Here is a 22,294-nt window from a genome sequence, read left to right as displayed (position 1 = left end):
GTCTGGCAGTCTCTGTGTTTTTCCCCTTTTTCTGCCCATTTAGCCGTTATGCCAAATGATTCCTCTCCACACAAATTCTGTGTGTTGTCACTGCTGTTTTATCCAACTAACTCACCTGCCAGTAAAGAGCCCCCACCGAGAGGACGTAGAGCCTTCGTACTACTCCTCCCGCCCAACATGTGCCACCTCACCCCATAGGAGTACATGCAGTTCGTATAGACACTCGACAAAGCCGGATGCACCACGGTGGATTCAAACCCACAACCTCTGCGGTGGTGGGCTGGCACTTTACCACTGCGCCACCTGCACCATTATGGCTTTCTGGCTGGTGGGTACAAGCTGTCAGGCTCTCTACAGTCTGAGCCACTGTTGCCCATGGTGTTCTGTGTGTCGTTAAGATCATTGTAAATCAGTCTGCTTTATACTAAGTTACGCTTGGGGTCTCGCACTGAAAATAGAAAATCTACATGTTCATAATTTGTTGTTGATCTGTTATTTTCACCAATCAGTGTCAACCACCTGAACAACTTCCGTATCCCTTTCTCAAAACAGAACATAGCATTCATACTGGATTCTCCTTCTGGTCTAAATCATCCCAGTCATGACAGAGTGGAGGCTGGCTTCCTTGGGTACAAAGATGTTCCGGCGGCTTCCGATGGAGCAGAATCAGGCGCCGTTGACCCAGTTCACCAGGTGCCTTACCACAGTGGACCTTATTTTCCTGGGGGTGGGTTCCACCTTAGGAGCTGGGGTCTATGTGCTGTCTGGAGAGGTGGCCAGGGAGAAGGCTGGACCTGCCATTGTGTTGTGCTTCCTCATTGCCGCAGTGTCTTCCATCTTGGCCGGCCTGTGTTATGCTGAGTTTGGAGCCAGAGTTCCTAAGGCAGGGACAGCCTATGTGTACTGCTACACCACTGTAGGAGAGATATGGGCTTTCACCATTGGCTGGAATCTCATCTTGTCTTATATAATCGGTGAGCCAAAATTTAAAAATCACACTTGTGTGAACTGAGCGGTGGTGTGTGTGTGTGTGTGTGTGTGTGTGTGTGTGTGTGTGTGTGTGTGTGTGTGTGTGTGTGTGTGTGTGTGTGTGTGCGCAACAGCGCCCCTCCCTTAACATGTGTGGTCAGAAAAGGTTACTGCAGGCTACGGACACGGAGACAGACAGACATACATACCCACACACACGGCCACGTATAGGAGCGTTGTGACCACCGCTCAAAAATGACTTAAAAAAGTAGTTTTACTGGTGTCTTTCCACAGATTGCGTTAAGCCACGAGTAAGTCTAATTCAGTCAACTGCTAGATCTAGCAGAAAAGTGACACATGGAGAGAGAGCGCTCCAGTATCACTCCTGCCTCTCACCATCTAATTCCCTCCTTTCTTTTATCTCTAACATCACAGCCACAGCCAGCGTTGCTCGAGCCTGGAGTTTGACATTTGATAACCTGGTTGGGCAGGCAATATCACAGTTCATCAAAAGCTTGGTGTCCTTCAAAGTCCCTGGGAATATGCTGTCTGAATACCCTGACCTATTTGCTGTTCTGCTAGTTGTCCTTCTCACAGGTGAGGTACTATGTCACTCACTCTCTATTGATATTGTTATTATGTTCGTTGCATGGCTAAAAGCTCCACCAGCCCAGTCCTATAGACACCATATTTCTCACTTTGTTACACAACAAAGTATACATTTGACTCCAACCGGTTTTCCAAGTGGTGACTCCAAGTGGTTCAACTGACCAACTGCCTGACTGAGTGGCCGACATTTCATTAGAGCCACAAGCTCTTGCTAGCAGTAGTGCTAGTAAACCCTTACTTCCACCAATCCTGCAGACAGCATGTACAGTACGAGTATCCACAGGCTATTATTTCAAGTTTAACAGGCAAGGACTGACCCATATTCTCACTGTTGACACCCCTGCCCTCACTAGCAGGAGAGAGTTGACATCCACTGCGGTGCAGAAGACAGAGAATAAAAGCATATAGAGTAACAATGGGCGTTCTACTTCTATGATAGCCCATACCTTTTTGGAAGAGAAAATGGCATTAGATTTTGGAATCTTGTGTGCAAGTGGAAATTGGCCTAACAGTGGTGCTAGAGGAAAGGCCATGTGGTAACCAACATATCAGTGGGGTTCATCCTCTAGAGACTATGAAATAATCCCATGGCAATCCAACCAGTCATGTTTGAGATATAATGTTTGTGACCAAAGTGTTGGATGGACATTGTCATCATTAGAGCTTCTCCGCAACACAAGCTTTATTCCAGTTAGGCTAGGGCAAGGGTTCTGGTGAAGTGTCTGTATGCCTTAATCTGTGTGTCTGTCAATCTGACTTTTAACACACACAGCCCTGCTGTCCGTTGGTGTGAGCGAGTCAGTGTTAGTGGGAAAGATCTTCACCGTGATCAACGTGTCAGTGTTGGGTTTCATCTTCATCTCTGGCATGGTGAAGAGTGACTGGGCAAACTGGGGCCTCAATGTCGACCACTTCATCAACACCACCAACATCACAGACCCAGAGTGAGTCACCAGCTCCACAAATTCATAACACAAACACAATTAAGGACAGCGCAGAGTTTTAGGCAGAAAGAACACCCAAGGTTACATTTATTAATAATATGTTCCAAACCGGGCAATTTATACTACAGTAGATAATAACAACTCTAAAACACTGTAAACATACATACATACAAAATAATTAACATCATTCATTTTACGTATTGAGGTTAGTACTTGTACTGAGCAACAGAGTTTTGTTCCTGTCGGGCAGCAGCATGGATGAATTTATGTGTAAACGCATGTCCTTGGAAGGTTAGCGTCCTCTTTTGTGCACAAGTGTTATCTGAGTCTAAAACATTATTACACAATGCTCCTGAAGAATCTGATAGTGTAAGAAAATGTCAAACCGCAGTTATGCCCTGACCTCAATGTTCAGTTTTTATCCTTTATATTACATGTTTTTTCTTATTATATAATGATTTTAAATGCCTTTTATTCCTTTGAAAGCCTTTGTATGCCTTTTGGAAAGTAATTTGAATTGCCTCTCTTCACAGAGAACTTTCTATTGGTTCAGACACCATGTACAGTTGCCTATGTTTGTTGTGTGTTAATGTAGCTCTACTGGAGGACAATCCATATGACAGAAACCATCATTTATGATAAAGTAAGGGTTAGGTACTGCCACGCCTCAGCCAAACGTGTGTCCGAGCTGCTCCAGTGTGTTCTGTACGTTTATGCATATTTATTATATATTTTTTATACTCCACATGTATCCAGGCTCATCAAGAGAAGGTTTGGCTTTGGAGGGTTTGCTCCATTTGGAATCAGAGGAATCCTTTCAGGGGCAGCAACATGTTTCTACGCTTTTGTGGGCTTCGACTGCATTGCAGCTACAGGCCTGTGCAGGAATGTTATATTATTGTTGTTTATGTTGTTATTGGGAACCTTTACTGTATAGTTAACTTTAATGTATTGTTTAATATGTAAAAATAGGGCTGGGCAATTTGGCCAAAATACATTTTTGGTAAAAATGTACTTATTAAAGATTGGGTCTATAATGCATTATAAGCATGTTTGTAATGCATTATAATGTGCTTAACACTTGTTATAAATGTTTATAATCGTGTATGACAACTTAACAACATTTATAACAAATGCTGGTCATACTACATTATAAGCTCATTTGAACAGCAGATTATAACTACCTTAACTTTAATTATAAAGTGTCTTGTTATATGCAATTATAAACATTTATAACAAGTGTTATGAAGCATTATAAGTGCATTATAATGCATTATAAATGTGATTATAATGCATTACACACCCGACCTTTAAGTGAAGTGTTACCTGGTAGTTATAATGTGCTGTTCCACTGAGTTTAAAATGAATTAAGGTTAAAGTAAATTAAAGTTTATATTAAAGTGCAATATGACCTGCACTTATAAATGACATTATTATACGTTATAAATACATCATAAGCATTGTTATAAGCTGTTTATGATGCATAATCATAAATATGTATAACAAGTGTTATAATAGATTCTGACAATAATAATTGTGGAGACTATTGGTGATTTTGCTATATAATGGCTAAGTAGGAGAAGACAAACAGTCAGGTAAATGACTACACTTTACTCTAATGCAGCTTAAAACCAGGAAAAGACTACTTGTCATAAATACCAAACCATAATTGATATATCTATATACATGTATTTCCTTTGGGAAATGTTGACTGTCTGATATGTTTTATTTATGTTTGATAATATCACAAATCAATCAAGGAAATTGTATGTTAACAACATTATCTTTACAAATTAGTCCGAAAATATCAAGATTTAGTTATTCTTTTATTAAAAAATAGTTGTGATTGTAGATCTACAAGCTCACAACGTGACGTGATGCGACATGTTGAGTGTCTTTTTTCACTATTTGTGGTAGGAAGACGTACAAGTAGTTGAGAAAATGTCCACCCCTCTGTTTTTTTTTTTTACAAATCCAACTCCTGGGTGTATTGTTCATGTAGGTGAGGAGGCAGTGAACCCCATGCATTCCATTCCAGTCAGTATAGTGGTCTCTCTGCTCTGCTGTTTTGTGGCCTACTCTGGAGTTTCCACAGCACTGACAGTGATGATGCCCTATTTCCTGCTGGATGCAGAGACCCCACTGCCTGAGGCCTTCCAATTTGTTGGTTGGGGTTATGGCCGCCATGTTGTGGCCCTGGGTTCTCTCTGTGCACTTTCCACCAGGTAGGAGACTCAAATGTAGTGTTTTAGCACCCAATCACCCATACATCCAATCCATACCCATACTCAATAATAATGGGTGGTTGTCGTTGTTGGGAACCACTGTCCTACATTATGTGCTTTGCCCCTGAATCCCGACCATTTTCATCTGCACGTGATGTCTCTTTCTATCCTTTCCACTCTGGAACTCAACAGTAACATTCACATTGACAAGTGTTATTGCTTTAACTCCTCGCTGTAGTTTACTTGGCAGCATGTTCCCCTTGCCTCGGTTGATCCATGCCATGGCAGAGGATGGTCTGATCTTCAACTTCCTAGCACAGATCAATGACAGAACCAACATCCCTCTGCGGGCCACAGTTGTATCTGGTGCTATGGCAGGTGAGATAGTCAAGTTAAGTCAGTTTTACAGTAGCAGTATATTAGTATAGTGCTAAACAATAAAAGTCTCATGACACATTACACAAAGAGCAAAGCCACACTCTTTAGTTTATAGAGAACCAACAATTCGCCCATGAGCAAGCACTGGGAAACTCTCCTAAGAAACCTTGAATAGTACCTGGCTAATAGTTAGGCAACTATCTTCCTGGTTTGGAGAGCAACAATAATAACTATAATAACTGTCTGAAGCTATAGTCCATGGAAACCCTCAATCCACAACTGAGCGGTCTATAATCACGATCCATTGAAGCCTCTGGGACGAGAAAGCACAAAAACTCTAGGGAAGAAGTCAAGTTAGTGCATTGATGGGACATGATGTTTGTTTAGAGATGTAATGAAGGAGGAGAGAAGCCTGAGCCAGCCCTATTTATTAGATTAACAAAAGGTTTTAAGCCTACTCTTAAACGTTGAGAGCGTGTCTGCATGAGATGATTCCATGACTGACTGCTGTTCAGAATCTGTGATAATGCTCAAATGTCAACCAGAAACAGAATTTCATGTTAATCAAATTAACTTTAACTAGCCCTTACCCGTTCAAAGATATGAGCTCCAAAATGATGTGCAGTGTGTGGGTTATGGGATGTGCACTGTGCACACAGTATATGAGGGATGGAAAGTAACTTTAACTGGTGCTTGCATGATGTAGGAGCATCAATGTAAGAAACCCGTTTCGTTTAATGGCTACAGAGATACTGTCCCCCCCCCCCCCCAGCCCGCCCGCCCACCCGCCTGCACACACACCCGCCTGCCTGCACACACACACACACACACACACACACACACACACACACACACACACACACACACACACACACACACACACACACACACACACAGAGCTGGTTAAACATTTTGCCTCAAGCTAGATGCAGAATAGATGTGCCTCATGCTAGATGCAGAATAGATAGTAGATACACCTAAAATGCTAATATACAGCATACGATTTGTGAAAGTGACAAACGGGCTTCACAGTTATGTCAGGTGTGTTCATATGCTTATGGTGATGCGATTTCAGATCAATTGCTCCAGCCACTGAGGAGAAACGCTGTTTCAGACAGACACTCACTCACTCAGACAGACATTCGCAAAATGATAGTATAGATAACAATAACCTTGTTTCTGCAGCTCCAATGGCATTGCTGTTCGATCTTGATGTCTTGGTAGACCTGATGTCAATAGGGACACTTCTGGCCTATACACTTGTGTCCGTTTGTGTGCTTATCCTCAGGTCAGTCCATGGCTTACAACAGAGCAATATGTAAGATATATTATAAACAATCAATGTTATTATTGTGCCTGCAATATTTTTGTTTTACTATTTGTAAGCATGTTTATTTTTAGTACAGGCTGATGGGTCTTTCAGAATCAGTATACTGTACAGTACATTCTCATATAAATTTAGAAGAAATCTGACTTTGGAGGTTTCTTTCAATATACCATATTCTCCTGGCGGCCATGTTTGAAATTTGCATTGAAAACGGTACCTACATAGGGTGGCAATTCATTGTCTCAATGTTCAGACAAAAACACAGTAAAGACAAAGATCATAAACAGAAATACAAATCTTGATCTGACCTTTGACCTTTGTAACAAGTTGAATTATCTAGCCTGCTGATCATTCCTACCACATTTCATAAAATCTGTTCTTGAGATATTTTGTTCACAGAGATGCACAGACACACTACAGTATATTTGTGTTTTATTCATTTATTTATAGTGCCATATTCTGCTAATACCATTTTTGATTCTGTATTTCTTTTGAGTCTGTGTTTCTATACACGTGTCACTCTTAGATACCAGCCGGCTCATCCAAATGACTTTCTACCAAAAGCAAGGACAACAGAGGTGGCCAGTGGTCTTAATGGCACCCAGGAAAAGCGGGAATATAGTGGTCATAATGACACCCAGGACAAGGACGACCCTAGTAGTCATAATGACAGCCAAAAGGAGGGGGGCCCGAGTGAGCCTAATGACATCCGGAAGGAGAGGGACCCTAGGCATCAGCCAGCAGAGGAGTTTACCCCCAAACTTTTGTTTCTACCTTGCTCTGATGTTCCTACCAACAACTCAAGGACAATCATCCTCAGCAGCACTGTTGTCTTCTGTGAGTTCCTCAATTGTTTGACATGACTGATTGTAATGAGTAATGACCTGCTGTAGATTAAGACATTTCAAGGGTCACATCACATTGATAGAACAAGGGTTCTCAGTCTTCTTGAATTTCAAGAAGCTTCCATTTGGGCCCCACAGAAAATGGAGCCAAATGAAACTGAAGGGTCAGTTTGGTTCTATTTGTACACTTTCAGAGTTATTGACCCATAGTGTCCATTTGGTTCCTAATTATCAGTCATTTAGCAGGGGAACCCCTGGAACCCCCACATTGACACCGTGTGGTCCCTGGACCCTGGTTTGAGAACCACTGACATAGAACATCAACATACACCAAAGCCAAGCACAATTAGAATAGATTAATACTTTAAAGGAAACCGACAGTTATATGTTAAAATAATTAAAACAATGGGGGAAATACACAATATATACACAAATATCATTTTATATGTTAGAATAGAATAGAATGTAAACTCGAATAAATTTGTTTTTGCTGGCAAAGTGGCAATATTAATCCTAATGCAACTGAAAGTAATGGTATTGAGTAGGAACAAAATTACAGAACATTTTTACTCTTTAGCATAGTAATTAATGGGGTGCAATCCACAACCTGTGTTACCCTCCGTGTTCTCCCTCTCTGTATAGTGGGAGTGGTCACCGTGCTGTGCTTGGTTCTGACCCGGTGCTGGGATGAGTTGGTCATGGTAAAGACTTCAGTAGTTGTTAGCTGTGCTACTCTGACCCTGCTGTGCTTCCTGTGTACAGCCATCATATGGCGACAGCCTCAGAGCACAGACGCGCTCACATTTAAGGTGGGTCTACTTTCTTAACGTTGCACTAGGTCATTTTTCTTGTGTGTTAAAACTATTAGATTCTTCATTATTTTCTTGAATCTAGTGAATAACCAATCAGGATGCACCAGTCTCGTCGTGATTAGCTAATCCTGTCTGTCAGTCATTTCGGCCTCAGGGCATAATGGGCATGTGTTGAAAACGATACAATTTCGATGAGTCTTATCAGACGTGAACTACGTGGTAGTCTTTTATTAATTAGGTTATAGGGCATAGCAGTGGCTGTGGTTTGCTGGTGCCATAAAACCTTTGATTCTTTGAATAAATACATTGGAATATTTAATTATATGATTTACTACATTTAATAAATACCCTTTTGTATACTGTATATATATTTTTTTTTCCTTTCTTGTCACAGAATCAAATGTGTTATGGCCATGATTCACCAGCATCCTGGATGGCTTTATTCTAGGCTTACAATAATTCATATATTTTCTGCTATGCCCTGGCCTATACAGTAAGAATTCTAGAGATGGTTGAAAATTCTCTAAATGTGATTTTGATTTTTCACTTTACCACATCTTTGAATATATATTTACAGGTACCCCTGCTCCCTGTGCTGCCATTGGTCAGTATCTTCATTAACATATGCCTCATGATGCAGCTCCGTGGAACCATGTGGATTCACCTGGCTGTATGGATGATGATAGGTGAGTATGATAATGATATTAGATATAGCTTTATTGTTGTCGTTTTTGATTGATTGATTTTGTTACTTTCACCATTAAAGACAACGAATACGTAATGGGAGTGTGGGGAAAATTGGGAATTGTCATAATGACTACATTCTGAAAAATGGAAATAATTAACAAGACTGCGATTTTTTTTACTGTAACAGAGGAGAGCAAACAAGCAGGGTGTGCCATTAATACAAAAAATTATAATCAAGAAAAAGACACTAACACAGTAAAGCCCTAACGGCTATGAATAATGAAGTGCTCTTGTTTTTTTCTAAATTAATCAACAATATATCATGACAACAGTTTAACAAGTGGATTGCAAGTGTTTACATTTACACTTTTCTTTTTTCCCTTTTGTCTTTCATATTCTTGAATTCCTTGGTGTCTGCAAGGTTATATTATCTATTTCAGCTATGGAATCAGGAACAGCTCTATTGGGTCCATCCCTCAGTCACATGACCTCACAGCCCTTTCAACTGGAGACCCCAAAGAAGAGATGATGACTCCCTAAAGGAGCTGTTCATTCATGAATTTAACAAGTTTAATTGTTCTCCTGTCATATTTATGCTTTTCTGTACTCTTTAATGTGTACTATTGGTTATGTGATGTCTTGCCATGTTCCAAAATGTGTAGCCTAAATATTGTATTGTAGGCCTATATTGCATATCATGATCTCTAATGTAAATACTTTTAGACCGTATTCTTGTTAATGTTTCTCTGTTTCCTGTCCACCTCTACTACACCTATAAAAAGGCAGAAAAGCCCCAAAAATATCTCTAAACATTTTTACAGTATGAATCTCAATATTTTTGTTTTTTATTGTTTTTGGTCATCCATTTTAATAAGTTCCTTGTTGTAAGGGAGCAGGGAGGCATTGCTTTCTTCTTCATTGAATTAAAAGAGGCTTATATATGGATTTACCACTAGTAAATAAAGGTGATTAACTGAACTTTTGTTAAATTCGTTTTCCTTTTTTTTGGACTACAACTCCCACAAGCACGCTGCGGTCATTTTCCGTGTTTACAGCCAGCTGACTTCCGGCGTCTTTCTCGTCCATTAGCCACCGTTCAGTCAGGTTTATGCAGCTAAAAAAAGAAGACTCGATCTTTTCTCAACGAAGGAATCCCCGTTCACCGATCAGCCTCCACAACTGAATGCTACATCCATTCATATGTATCAGACACCGGTAAGATCCCCATATTTATAAACCACTATAACATTTTCCAGATGTAAACGTTAGCTGGTTCGTCATTAGCATCTTGCTAACGTTACACAGAGAGAGCCTTCTCTTCTTTCACCAGTCTCGGTTTCCAAATGATCAATGTTGTTAGATAATGACCTGAAAAAACACACAGTTTGATGTTTTTCTCCTTATATTGTTTTACAGTTCGAGTAAATTGTTCAGTTGGCTGGTGGTGTTGTATTATCAGGAATCAGGATGTGTGAGTGTGGAACTGATACCAGATGTCCATTTAACGACGTGTGAAATATTCCATTAATGTTTTACTTTACCAAATGAAAGGCAGAATCTCACTGGAGGACTTTAGCTGTTGTGTATCTGGATGGTGTTTTGATTTAAAAATCTCAATCGTTTGACGTTTCCTGGTTTTGCTCTCCCTAAAAGACGACGGGGACGGAAGAGAAAGGAAAAATCAAAAACAGGAAACGCGGTCGGATTATAGAAAAAAATATATATCTTTTAAATAATGGTCTTTTATGTTGTATCCTATGTTGGCGTTATAAATGTATCACTACTATCAGGCTTCTAGTAATGCATTCCTGTTGATAATGCACGGATGCATCATCAATGCATTGATGCAGTTAAAGCCCCAGAGACTTGCTGAATCCTCCAGTGACCTGCGAGGTATTTAGCAGTTGGACCGGATGGTAATGCATTTTCTGTCTGATTGCATTTAAGATGCACTTTTACACGTCTGGTTTTGGGACTAGTCTAAACCAAAACAAACCGCAATCTGTTATTTATTTATCTATTTATTAATTTATTAGTTTGTTTACTGCTGCATGCTCTTAAGTCTGAACTGGCTTCGTTTTTATTGTTTTGAATAATCAGGTTGATTGATTGAAGAATTTATTAGAGGGTTGCATAGGAACAAGTACAGTTTCATGACTTCATGACTTTCATGAGTACAAATCACTGGTAGGCTACAAGATCAACTAAACTAAACAGGAACCACTTTATGTATCTCATATAACATTGTAAGACAGACGGGCAGAACACAGTACTTTGCATAGGATATCATCAATACAAAAGGAGAACAAAATCAGTCATGAAGAAGAAAAAATATAATACAAATACAATAATAGGAATTAGAAGATATTTAGAGTATTTATTTTCTCCCAAGAATCCTACCCTAACCTGGTTGTCTCCTGGCTAGCCAGCTGCTAGTTGTTTGTAATGTACCCGAGAGATATTTGGAAGGTGTAAAAGGAGAAAACCCCTTGTCTGAAAGCAGAGGAATATTTTCTTCAAAAGCTATTAACTAGTACATATTAATATGGTTGTCATTAAGGCACAACTCTGTGTTAATTCATTATTATTTCTTTATGCAACATATTAAATAAGTACCACACAAGAATGCCCCAATATTTTACAACGAGGGTTCCCCTACCACCAAAAATGTTAAATGTCCTGCAGTTATGGTGGCAGTAGGCCTTTCACAATTATGACATAATCGCCTAATCAATTGCAATTTGTTTTTGCATAATCGCCACAATCGTTTGTTGTAAAATCATGTTGAAAAATGTTCTGATCTATGTGACGCATTTGGAGCTTATAGATGTTTATTTGAATTATTATTATTATTATGAATGTCATCTGTCATATCTACCCTGTGCACCTTTTTGTTTACGAAGCCTAAGATCAGAAATGTATTTTTTATTCACAATGTTCCAATGTACAAAGACAATGAAATTGTTAATCGCAATTATTTGTCAAGTGAAATGTCATAATTGTGACCACCCCAGTCTTCACAGTGTGTTTGTTGTTGTTGTGTTGTTCTCAGGGCTCTGGCCCAATCCCTAGTCGCTGAAATCCATCACTGTCGTCCGCTCAGCGTTGACCAGCTACTTGACCATGACCACCCAAAGGGATCAAGATGTGGTAAGTTCAAGTTGTGAACTGATATATATAGACATATAAGTCCACGTCAAGGTCCTGTGTCCTCAATTGATTGCACAGTGAGCAATTTAGGGCTAGGCACAGTAGGCACTAGGCAGTCAGTATGGTATTGGTAGACATGTTTCAATTTCAACATAGACATTTTCAAAGTATTGTATCTTTTAGTGTAAGGGAAATCCCCCTTACATGCTCCATTAACCTGTTAATACAATGGGCTAATCAAATACATTTAAAGACGTGAACATGGTTAGAGAACACTTGACAAATGGGGTGTGATAACAATAAGACATATTGATGTTTAGTCATTAAATGACATTAAGCCACTCAACTGTAATGGAGCTGTAAAGTGGTTGATATGTGTGACTGCAGTAAACAGAGCTGTAAAGGTTGATTTGTGTGCTTCCTGTGTACCTGCAGAGAGGTCTGTCTCACCTGGCATGGCTTCTCTGTCACCGCAGGAGATTACATTATGGTGCCAGCATTTAATGTCACAAAGCAATGTGATATCATTACATGGGGATGTGACGTTTTCCTTGTCAGATTGAATTTGGGGCACAGGAGGGGGGGGGACGGTGTCGGATTAGCTAACATACATACACACTTGAACGCCATCTGTCTAATCTGAGTTTATAACATTGCCCTACTTTCCTTACAAATTGATTTGCACCCTATTGCTTATTAAACCCATCTACCATTCCTACAGGACCAGTGGGAGGGGCCATTAAGATATGCACTTATTCTTTTTTTTTTTTTTTTATAAACTACTGAAGTACATAATTTCAATCTTTGCAGGACAGCTGATCATGTAGATTTTAGAACCTTTGTTGTGGGGCAAAACATGGTCTACATCTGTATAACACCTTCATAGTGCCATGGCCTTCCCTGTTAGATTTTTGGTAATGGCATATCGGAAATTAAGATGTTCTATGCACACATTAACTGGTGTTCCTCTGAAATATTATCACGGCTAGGGATTCTTGGATCATCTTACTTAAGTCATAATTAAGTCTATGTCTCGAATCGATATATTGGCATATGTCTCTCTCTTGATATCCTTTTATACCACAGTTCAACAGTTCATGTTTTGTGTTTGTGACTGAAATGGACAGAATTCTGGATAAAGCAAGTTAAAGGAGAAGCTACAAAGACGTAAAGATGAGATACTTTTGTTGAATTATTATGTCCTATACTGTTGAAAGTGAAACGAGGAAAAGAAGAAAGATGTCTCGGTAGTGAAAATGTCATATTCATTCAAATCTATCTTCAATGGTGGGGAATTCAATATTTTGCCCAGAATTTGTTATACTGTATGAACATAATTTATTATTCAGTCAGATTGTTAAACTGTCAGCTAGATGGTTCAAGGTGGTCTTTATTGTTGCATCTTGTGTACAGGTACATACGAGTGAAACAATTCTTTGATCAGCTGTCAGCTAGCTAGGGGGAACATTTCAGCTTGAGTACATTTTCATCAATGTTGTGAATAATAAATAAGCCTCCATTTGGCCGATTTGGCACTGGTATGAAAACAAAGCCGGTAAATCATAGCAGAGAGTTGTTAGGGTTTGTTGCCTTTCTTCTCATTGGAGAAGAGAAGAGGATGTTCTGATGCAGGATGTTTCCAAGGCTGCAGAGCAAATCTGACTTTGTTTTGATGAGGATGAAAGGGGTGTGTGTGTGTGTGTGTGTGTGTGTGTGTGTGTGTGTGTGTGTGTGTGTGTGTGTGTGTGTGTGTGTGTGTGTGTGTGTGTGTGTGTGTGTGTGTGTGTGTGTGTGTGTGTGTGTGTGTGTGTGTGTGTGTGTTTTAATGATGACATGGGTATGTAACCCCCTCATGGAGGTTATTCAGTTTGGGGGAGGGGAGTCAGGGGTGGTGTGTCTGCATGTGTGTTGGGGGTGGGGCGGGGGCGGGCTGTGTGTTTGTAAACAGATCAGACAGAGAGTGTGTCCTGATGTGACGTCACATCATCGCTCATCAGCCCTTTTGTTCTCCTCCATGCCGTTCATCAACCGGAAAGTCCACGTTCCACCTCTGAAATCGAAACAAAGCTTTAGGAAAATTCTGCCCATACTTCTGGCTCATTCAAAAAACTCATTGTGCCAACAGTTAGATGTATCCGTCTAGTAGGGCTGGTATTGGGTACTATTGTTTGAAATACCAATATTGATTTATTAGAGATGATGGGTTAATAAGGAGCAGTTATTCCACTATAAATAAGCAAACATAACATATTGCGACTGTAGGTCGCAGTTTACTATGAAACCCGGCAGATCCTGTCCGTCAGTGAGTCTGTCAGTCCGTAACTCCTCAATGCCTGTTGTGACATCACATTGTTGACTGTCACACTCCATATATGACCAAGACAGCCTTTACTGGCAATCATATATGAAGATCCCTGTTGTCATCAATATTAAGCCCATATTTGGCAATGCCCAATTGCCCATACATGGACACGCCATATGGACAAGACAGAATTCATTTGCAAATCAAGACTGCTGACCATCTGCTGGATATCCATATATGAAGATCACGACACTGACTTCATCAAACCCTGGATCTCCATATATGGAGCTGGTCAATACCTCTACATCTGAGGTCACGGACTCCATATATGGATATAGCTGACCTGTTCTGACGTCACAGACTGTATATATGGATATAGCTGACCTGTTCTGACATCACATTGATGACTTGACCAGCTCAGCAGAAGGGTATACATGCCAAAGCATCCATGTGCACGCGCCCATGTGCGCGACCTCGCCCTTAGGGCGTCTTACTGGTAATATTAATAAATGATTGACAATATTCCAACTATAGTAAATGTTCGCATGCTAGGCTGGCTGTTCTGAAGCAACATGCCAAGATGGCTTCCTGTCAGATTCCGATCAAATTCGCTCAGTGACACCCTGCAACGCACAAGTTTGTTGCTGAGCTACTACTTTCACTACCTCATTTTAACTTCATCATTTTGTGGGTGGTAAATTATTATTTATTTTTAAACTATATGAGTGCATTGTCTGTCTGACTGGACTTTGGATTTCCATGTGTTGTTCCTGGACATACTGTACTGCCTCCACTTTTTCTTTCTTTCCCTCTATTCCATTTTCAATGAATGCATTTATTTGCGGCCAAATCCTGAACACTGGAAATGATCAAGGAGAAACTGAAATCCAAGAAAGGGACAAGTGAATTGCAACAAATGTTTTAGTTTTGGAAAGAAATCTAGTTGTCTGTTATGTCCTTAATGTTTGCTCTGAGGAGCAGAACAAGTGAGCAGTGACCATGATGAGAGTTTTAAGGTGTTGCTTTTAAGAATTATGCAAACATACAGTGTATAAGATTTGTTTATCAATTATGTTTCACATCTTAAACAGATGTTTTGTTCTGCATTTAAATTCATTGTCAGTGGTTATCAAAGTATAGAATGAACAATATTTACAATACAATCCATTCCATATTGACAGAAATGTCTTCCTTTCAGCACTTCTCTTTGTTCCTACAATTCCCATGTTGTATCTTGTCATGTCCAAGGGCTATGGTCACCATATCAATCTGATAAATATTTTCTGCGCTATTTTGTAAACACAGCAAACAAAGATAATGTCACATCACATCCACCAAGGCACATTTTTAGATCAAGGAGTAAGCATCCCAGCACAACTTCAGTGGTGTTTTAGACACACAGAATACTGCTGTGTTCTGGCTGCTAATGTATCATTAGCTCTAGTCTACAGCAAATATATCAAGATAATGTAAAACAAAAATTGTGATAGTGTCCCTTTAAAGAGACACGTTTTTAAAGCCGCGTTGGGGAATAGGAAAGGAAGCCCCTTCCATTAAAGAGCATGTCTCTCACTCACACACATGATTGGCCATGTAATTTTAATGGCGTGGTGTCTGGGACACCTGGGGTTATCGCATTAGACCAACAGCCCGGAGAGGAGCTCCCCAGACCCCTGGAACTGAAGGGCTAGTGTTCTCTCTCCCGGCCCCACCCTTATCTGCTGCTCTCTGGTACAGGGGCTCACTTCAGCGTAGGAAGCCCTCAGTGAATGAAGCAGCACCAGTCAAAGGGCTGAGATCTGCTGTGGATAAATCTAATTAGACTGGAATGCCCATCTCTCCACAACCATCTGAAGGTCATCTCATGTCGGCTGAGGTTAGGGGGAAATGGAAGGGTTCGATCGCCACTAAATGACCAGAATGTGAATGGAACTTGATGCCGTTTTCTGCAGCGTTACTTCTCTGTGGTGGTTCTTTGCGCTCTTGAGTTCACGAGTATTTGGTTTTCTCGTTCTATTTTAGGTCAACCTCCGTCTTATCCTGGTCAGTGGGAAAACACAAGACTTCATATTCTCCCCAAATGACTCGGCCACTGACATCGCCAAACATGTTTTTGACAACTGGCCCACGGGTGAGTTTAGTAACGATCACAGCTTATAGTAAATGTTGTTCCAGCTGTTTACGCAATATTTCTTGATCACCTGTTTTAAAGTAGCTGTGGAGGAGCACTTGGTTGCAGTGAAACTTGTAACAGTTCGGTCATTAAACATGTGCTACATACTCGTTCTTCTTTATTGGGGGAAATGGGGTTCAAATGTAACGCTTTACAGTTTTCCACCAATGTTTTTCATGTTGCCCACTGCAACTGATTGACTATGCTTTAATTAAGTCAGAAGAAAAATCTATTGATTTTATTGATTTATTTATTACTTGATTAATCCCCTGAGAGGGAAACCTAATTAGCCAATGCACACCAACAGCACCATAAAACATATACTTTGTTTGGTGACAATAGTCACAACAGAGTACTCACACACATGAATCACACACAGACACAGCACTCAGTGTGACCCAATACAACAAGATCTACTTCTTAAAAACATGACCGCTTTAAGTACAACATACTTTGTTAGATGCACTGTATGGTAAAAAAAAAGGTATCGCAAATTACCTGTCCATTATCTGTCTCACAAAATGAGTCTGTCACTGGATATTTATTGTTACCAAGACAGTATTCAGCAAAAACAAGCGATATTGACAAGGTTGTAGTTGTGTGCAGCGATATTGACAAGTTTGGAGTCGTGTGCAGAGGGGTAGTGTGTGTTAGCCTAGCTGAGCTAGACATCCCAGCCATGTTAAAACAAGGAGTTACTAGTTAGCTGCATTGTATATAGGCTGGCCCCAGGCTAAGTGTGTGTATCTATCTATTAGGGTATGTTGTCAGTCACAGTGTCTCTGTTTCTCCCAGGGTGGGAAGAGGAGCAGGTGAGCTCACCCAGCATCCTGCGCCTCATCTTTCAGGGGCGCTTCCTTCACGGCAACGTCACCCTGGGTGGTAAGTAAGCAAACAGTTTTTCTAAAGGAGCTCAAGGATGGTTCCTATTTGGCAGCTTAGGACTGTCACGTTATAAGAACAGCATAGATCGTAGTTGGGTTCTGTCATTTGGTGAAATTGCAAGAAAACAAGTGGTTTCTTGAATGTGTAGGATATCGGTTTACAATTGCAATGTTCATTTACAGAGTGCAAGATCAGAGTAAATGGCATCTAGTCCATTAACAACAGGATAGTGAAGTCATTCAAGGGCAGGAATTTCATGGAGGCCATGAAGGCCATGGCCGTCGTTGCCCCTCAGTTTGGCCTTCTGCCCCTCAAACCAATGGCATGACATGAGTCCACAGTGGCCTTAATGCCTCAGCTGACTGTAGCACTTTCTCCTCTGTCTCTTTCTTGTCATTATATGTAGACGGTATACACAGTGTGTCTTTCTTGTCTTGTAGACTAGACACCTGTCATTTGTTGAGATTCTGAAATCTTGAGTCCCCATCTTTAAACCAATCCAGTGACTTTGATTGGTGCATGGATCAGAGAAATACCATCATTTATCTATTTCTCTGCCGATTAGGTTATCATCCCTAACCCTTAAATTCAAATATTGGCATTTGGCCTTTGTGACCTAAAAAAATGGACAACAACAAAGGCCAAGTGGCCTTGCCCCTAAAATGACGAAATTCCAGGCCTGAAATATAGGGCCAAGAAAACAAATAAGTGCAACAAAGTGCTTTAATGAGATAGTGGACATACTGTAGACATGATACACAGGTTGTGTACTGTACCTGAAACAAACCCAGCGTGTTGTGACCATGTGTTCCATGCTTCAAATGAAATGAACAAACCGGATACCACAGTACAACTACTTCTGTGTCTCACTCACACGCCACATGTGAAGCCCACCCAGATTTAATTATGGCGTTTCTGAAATCTTAGCCTACGCCCAGCAATGTGAATTATTCATCAAAGAATTCATGAGTGCCTTCGCCTTTTATGCTCCTAAAATATAGAGCATGCTGCCCAGAGATATTGAGAGAGACCGACTCTGGACAGACACTGGGAAGACTGCTTAAATTCACCCACCCATGTGTACACTTTTCATACGACTTAATTTCACATCTATTAAATGTGCTGTATAATCAAGGGTGTGTCGAGTTATGTTTACACTTAAAGTTATAATTTTCCCATAACAGGTGATTTTTGTTTAGCGGTATTATAATGGGTTGCACCAAATTAATCTACTGTAGGTTTAAGGATAATACATTTTCTATTAAATCTAGGGTTAAAACTTGTAAATCTGGATTTGCAGTGCACCACTTAAATTTAAACACAGATTAACAACACCATAGACCATATGACGCCAGAGAACATGGCATGTTTTGGGTAACAATTTAATTTAATGTTATTGAAACCCATAACCACTACTTTGCCCAGCTGTGCCACAATATTGAAATATTGTCCCACCAAAAAGGCAGCAACTTCTGTACTTAAGAGAAAAGTCTATTACTTGAGCTAATTGTAATTAGTTAATTGTCATAAATAAAGCTCCTCATAAAGGAAAAATCACACCTAGTGTGAAGTGAGAGGTGCCATTTATTATGAGTTAATTTCATTAAGCATCCCACGAAGCTTGGCCAATGTGACCGTGGGTGTACAACAAACTTTGGACAAACGGACAAAGCCAGATGTTGGAGCTTGGCTCCTTCCAGGAGCACCACTCAAAAAGTAAAGTCTTTCCATACATGCATATCGGTCGGCTCGGTGGTTCTATAAAACTGTCGATCGGACGTGTTTCTGGCACCACACTCCCTCGGGTCCTCTGTGATATGTACACCAAGTTTGAAGTCGATCTGTGAGGTTTGTGATGCCCATCATCTAGGGCATTAACCAAAAAGTCGACAAGTCGACTCAGTCGACAACATTACACAAGTCGACTCCCACCAGGGAAGTTGAGGGAAAAAAAGGGGAAAAAAAACATTTATTTTTATTTTTATATAATTATTTTTGCTCCATGTGTGCGTGTGTACAGCATTCAAACAGTAGGATTGCTTATTGTCAAGGACAGGATTCTCTCCCTTTCCAACTGTATTTTGTAAATGGAATGAAGCATACTAGCACAGGGAGTTTTCACTCAGCCATTAATTAACTAATCTATAACATTTACATAAAACAAAAGCCTTATTAAGGGAGAAAGGATCACTTTAGGCTATTCTATTCAAGTAATTTTCGGGTTTGGTCCACAGACTCCACAACAATTGGTACAATTCACCCTATATCACAGGTCTTCAACGTTTTCAGGCCAAGGACCCCTTAGTTAGAAAGAGATGAAGCAGGGACCCCCACAACCTTTTCAAAGATTCCACATAGTTTCGTTTGTTTGACAGCACAATCATCAGTGTATTTTGGATTCATGTCAATTTCAGATGTGTAACCACTTCAACCGTCAATACTTAATTAACTTGACCTTTCACTCTGTACTTACTACTTAGTCAGCTCTTGTTCCCGAAAATAGCAGATCTACAAAAGGTTTCTATCACACAACGATTTGGAGGACCCCCTGTAGTAACTCTGAGGACCCCCTGTTGAAGACCCCTGCCCTATATGATGGAAGTAATCTATGAATGGATATGTGTGTTTTTTGCTTTTTAAAGCTCTCAAGCTGCCTCCAGGCCGGACCACTGTCATGCACTTGGTGGCCAGAGAGACACTTCCTGAGCCCAACTCCCATGGTGAGAACCTCTCCTCCTTCTGTTCTGTTCCCTCTAACTCTGGACTCTCACGTGTTTGGTTTATTTGAATGCTATCACCATTTCAGCCCAACCGATATATCGGCCATTATTTGACTTTTTTTTATGACATTAGTATCTGTAATTATGCAATTTTTAACCACTTTCATTCAACCTGGCTATATAAGCTATATTGGACATTATTTCCAAAAGTTCACAAATTGCAGATCTACGAGCTCGCCACGTGTTGTAGATTGCCCGTGGATTTATAAAAAAAGATTTGGCTAATTAAAATAAAGTTCATTTTGTGTGTATTATTTTCTATTTACTTGTTTTCTTGTGCATTGTATATTATTAATGTGTAATAATTAATGTAAAAATGTTCTTTTCACACTGACTAGGACTGAATTGTCCTCTGCGAGAGCGTGGTGTGAATGTTTGTTTCTGTTTACAGGTCAGAGGAACAGAGAGAAAACCACAGAGAGCAACTGTTGCCTGCTGCTGTAAAACAACTGAGAAGAGAAGCCCCCCACCCCCACCCCCCATATCATCATCTTCACCACATTCTCTCCCTTCCTTCCTCCTGCCTGTCAGCTGTGATTTTGGAGGGAAACCCAGGAAGTCTAACGGAGGGCTCTCGGAGGTTGCCAGCCATGTTGGTTGCACTTTCGTTCAATCAGAGGCTTTCGTTGTTTGAATTTCTTTGTGCCAATATATTCTAATCACCGCCCCCCGCCCCCCCTCGACTGGCCTTTTATGTTGTTTTTTCCTTTGTTTTCATTTTGACAAATTCTGCCTTCTCGTTTTTGTTGTTTGCTTGGAGATAGTGAATTCCTACCTGCGCTCCCCAGCAAATATGGATTACTGAATGGACAGGTTTTAAAGCTCCATTTGACACTTGAGATAAAACGCATACGTGGAACTGCTCTCCCACCCGCACCACCTCTTTTCATGGACATATCATTTTTGTCAAGGATGGATGGGCTAACAATGGCTACTAGTCATATTTATCAATGTCTCCATGGGTCTTACAGGATAGTGATATAGTCCTTTTGCTGCAATTAACGTGCATCGTTTATTTAGGAGGCATCTTTTTTTTTGTGTTTGTGTGTTGCCCTCCTGTCACCTTGCCCCGATGCCGTTTTCGTTTTAATGTTTTATTTTACCCAGGAGGACTTTTTAGAACTGGTGCCATCCTGTCATGCCTCAGACCAACTGAACATTCATGGTTGTCCAGCGGTTGGTGGGCGTGGTCGTGCCACCGCCTGGTGATATCTCTGGCATCGGACCAATGGAGAAAGACTGCAAAGATTTTACGAGTGCAGCCAGTGTATACAGTACACCTGCTTTTTGCACGCATGCGTATGTGTGTGTGTGTGTGTGGCGTTGTCCTATGCTGTGTTCAGCTCTAAGTTGAAGTATGAGTGATTGGAAATGAAAAGGAACAGGATACACTCTCTTGCAGGGATCTCCTGCTTGTGAGGACGGAGTGTAAAAGGAGCCGGTGGATCACATCCGAGTGGCCACATTTAGAGTGCCATCAGGATCTGCGGTGCGAACCTCCAACCGTGCCCACAGACTAGACTGTATACCCACCCACCCCGTCCACAGGGGCGCTCCTCCTCTGCCACTCCTCATCTGATGGCCGAGGGAAGGTGGGTCTCGAGCCAGTTGAAAAGGAGACTAAACAAGGCAGATTTTAGTTTGCAGGGTTGCATGCCGAGGGAACAGGGCCCCCTACTGGACGCTGAGAGGAGAGGCAGGGATTGGCCCCTCCCCATGGGGAGCAAGAGGAAAATATCCTTATTATTTGGATGCTGTGTTTATTTCATTGCCTTTTTATTGTGGAATCCAGTAATATCATTAATAATGAAACGTTAAAAAAAATATATATCGATTTTTATCTTGTGTATAGATATTCGTTTGATTCTAGTGCACGTATGGATGGTGTGTGTTAATGTGTGTGTGGGTGCACGTCATTTTATGGGACTAAGGAGTAGGTCTTGTAGAGACAGTGCACTGGGAGTGTGGACTGGCTGCGGTTTCTTTGGGAAACAGTTGGAAAATATTTTATTCCTTCCATTGAGTGTGTTAAGGTTTGTGTTCATGTCAACCAATGTCACTGCTCTGAATTTTAGCTCAATATGAATACCGTACATGTAAAAACTAAAATGCAATGTGGTCTACCTAAAAAGCTTGTATTATAAATTAATAAATCTTTAAATAAGCCAAATTGTTTGTGCGTTGTTCAGTTTTTTGTTTGTTTGTTTA

General features: G+C 40.6%; 3 protein-coding genes across 3 annotated transcripts in view; all 3 read left to right on the top strand.

Moving 5' to 3' along the window:
* The window catches only part of tmem265 (transmembrane protein 265), a gene marked incomplete at its 3' end in the record, with an annotated part of 435,019 nt that overhangs the window by 184,467 nt on the left and 228,258 nt on the right, over positions 1-22,294 (top strand). The gene's annotated exons all lie outside the window — the stretch shown is intronic.
* On the top strand, positions 602-11,875 carry slc7a3b (solute carrier family 7 member 3b; the record flags this gene model as incomplete). Its single annotated transcript, XM_080746707.1, has 10 exons — positions 602-974; positions 1,405-1,566; positions 2,351-2,522; positions 3,279-3,397; positions 4,525-4,747; positions 4,986-5,125; positions 6,311-6,413; positions 6,979-7,145; positions 7,940-8,106; positions 11,849-11,875. 10 exons carry the CDS (start codon positions 602-604, stop codon positions 11,873-11,875), a joined length of 1,653 nt encoding a protein of 550 aa, XP_080602833.1.
* On the top strand, positions 9,876-22,245 carry ubl3b (ubiquitin-like 3b). The gene is made up of 6 exons (XM_080745425.1): positions 9,876-10,011; positions 11,849-11,946; positions 16,271-16,379; positions 17,217-17,303; positions 19,949-20,026; positions 20,478-22,245. Exons 2-6 carry the CDS (start codon positions 11,920-11,922, stop codon positions 20,528-20,530), a joined length of 354 nt encoding a protein of 117 aa, XP_080601551.1. The 5' UTR covers positions 9,876-10,011; positions 11,849-11,919; the 3' UTR covers positions 20,531-22,245.

The sequence above is a fragment of the Nannobrachium achirus genome (assembly GCF_963921795.1).
Source record: "Nannobrachium achirus genome assembly, chromosome: 17".
In the NCBI taxonomy this organism is placed as follows: Eukaryota; Metazoa; Chordata; class Actinopteri; order Myctophiformes; family Myctophidae; genus Nannobrachium; species Nannobrachium achirus.
Note: the sequence above shows the minus strand (reverse complement) of the source record. Positions and strands in the feature narration are given on the sequence as shown.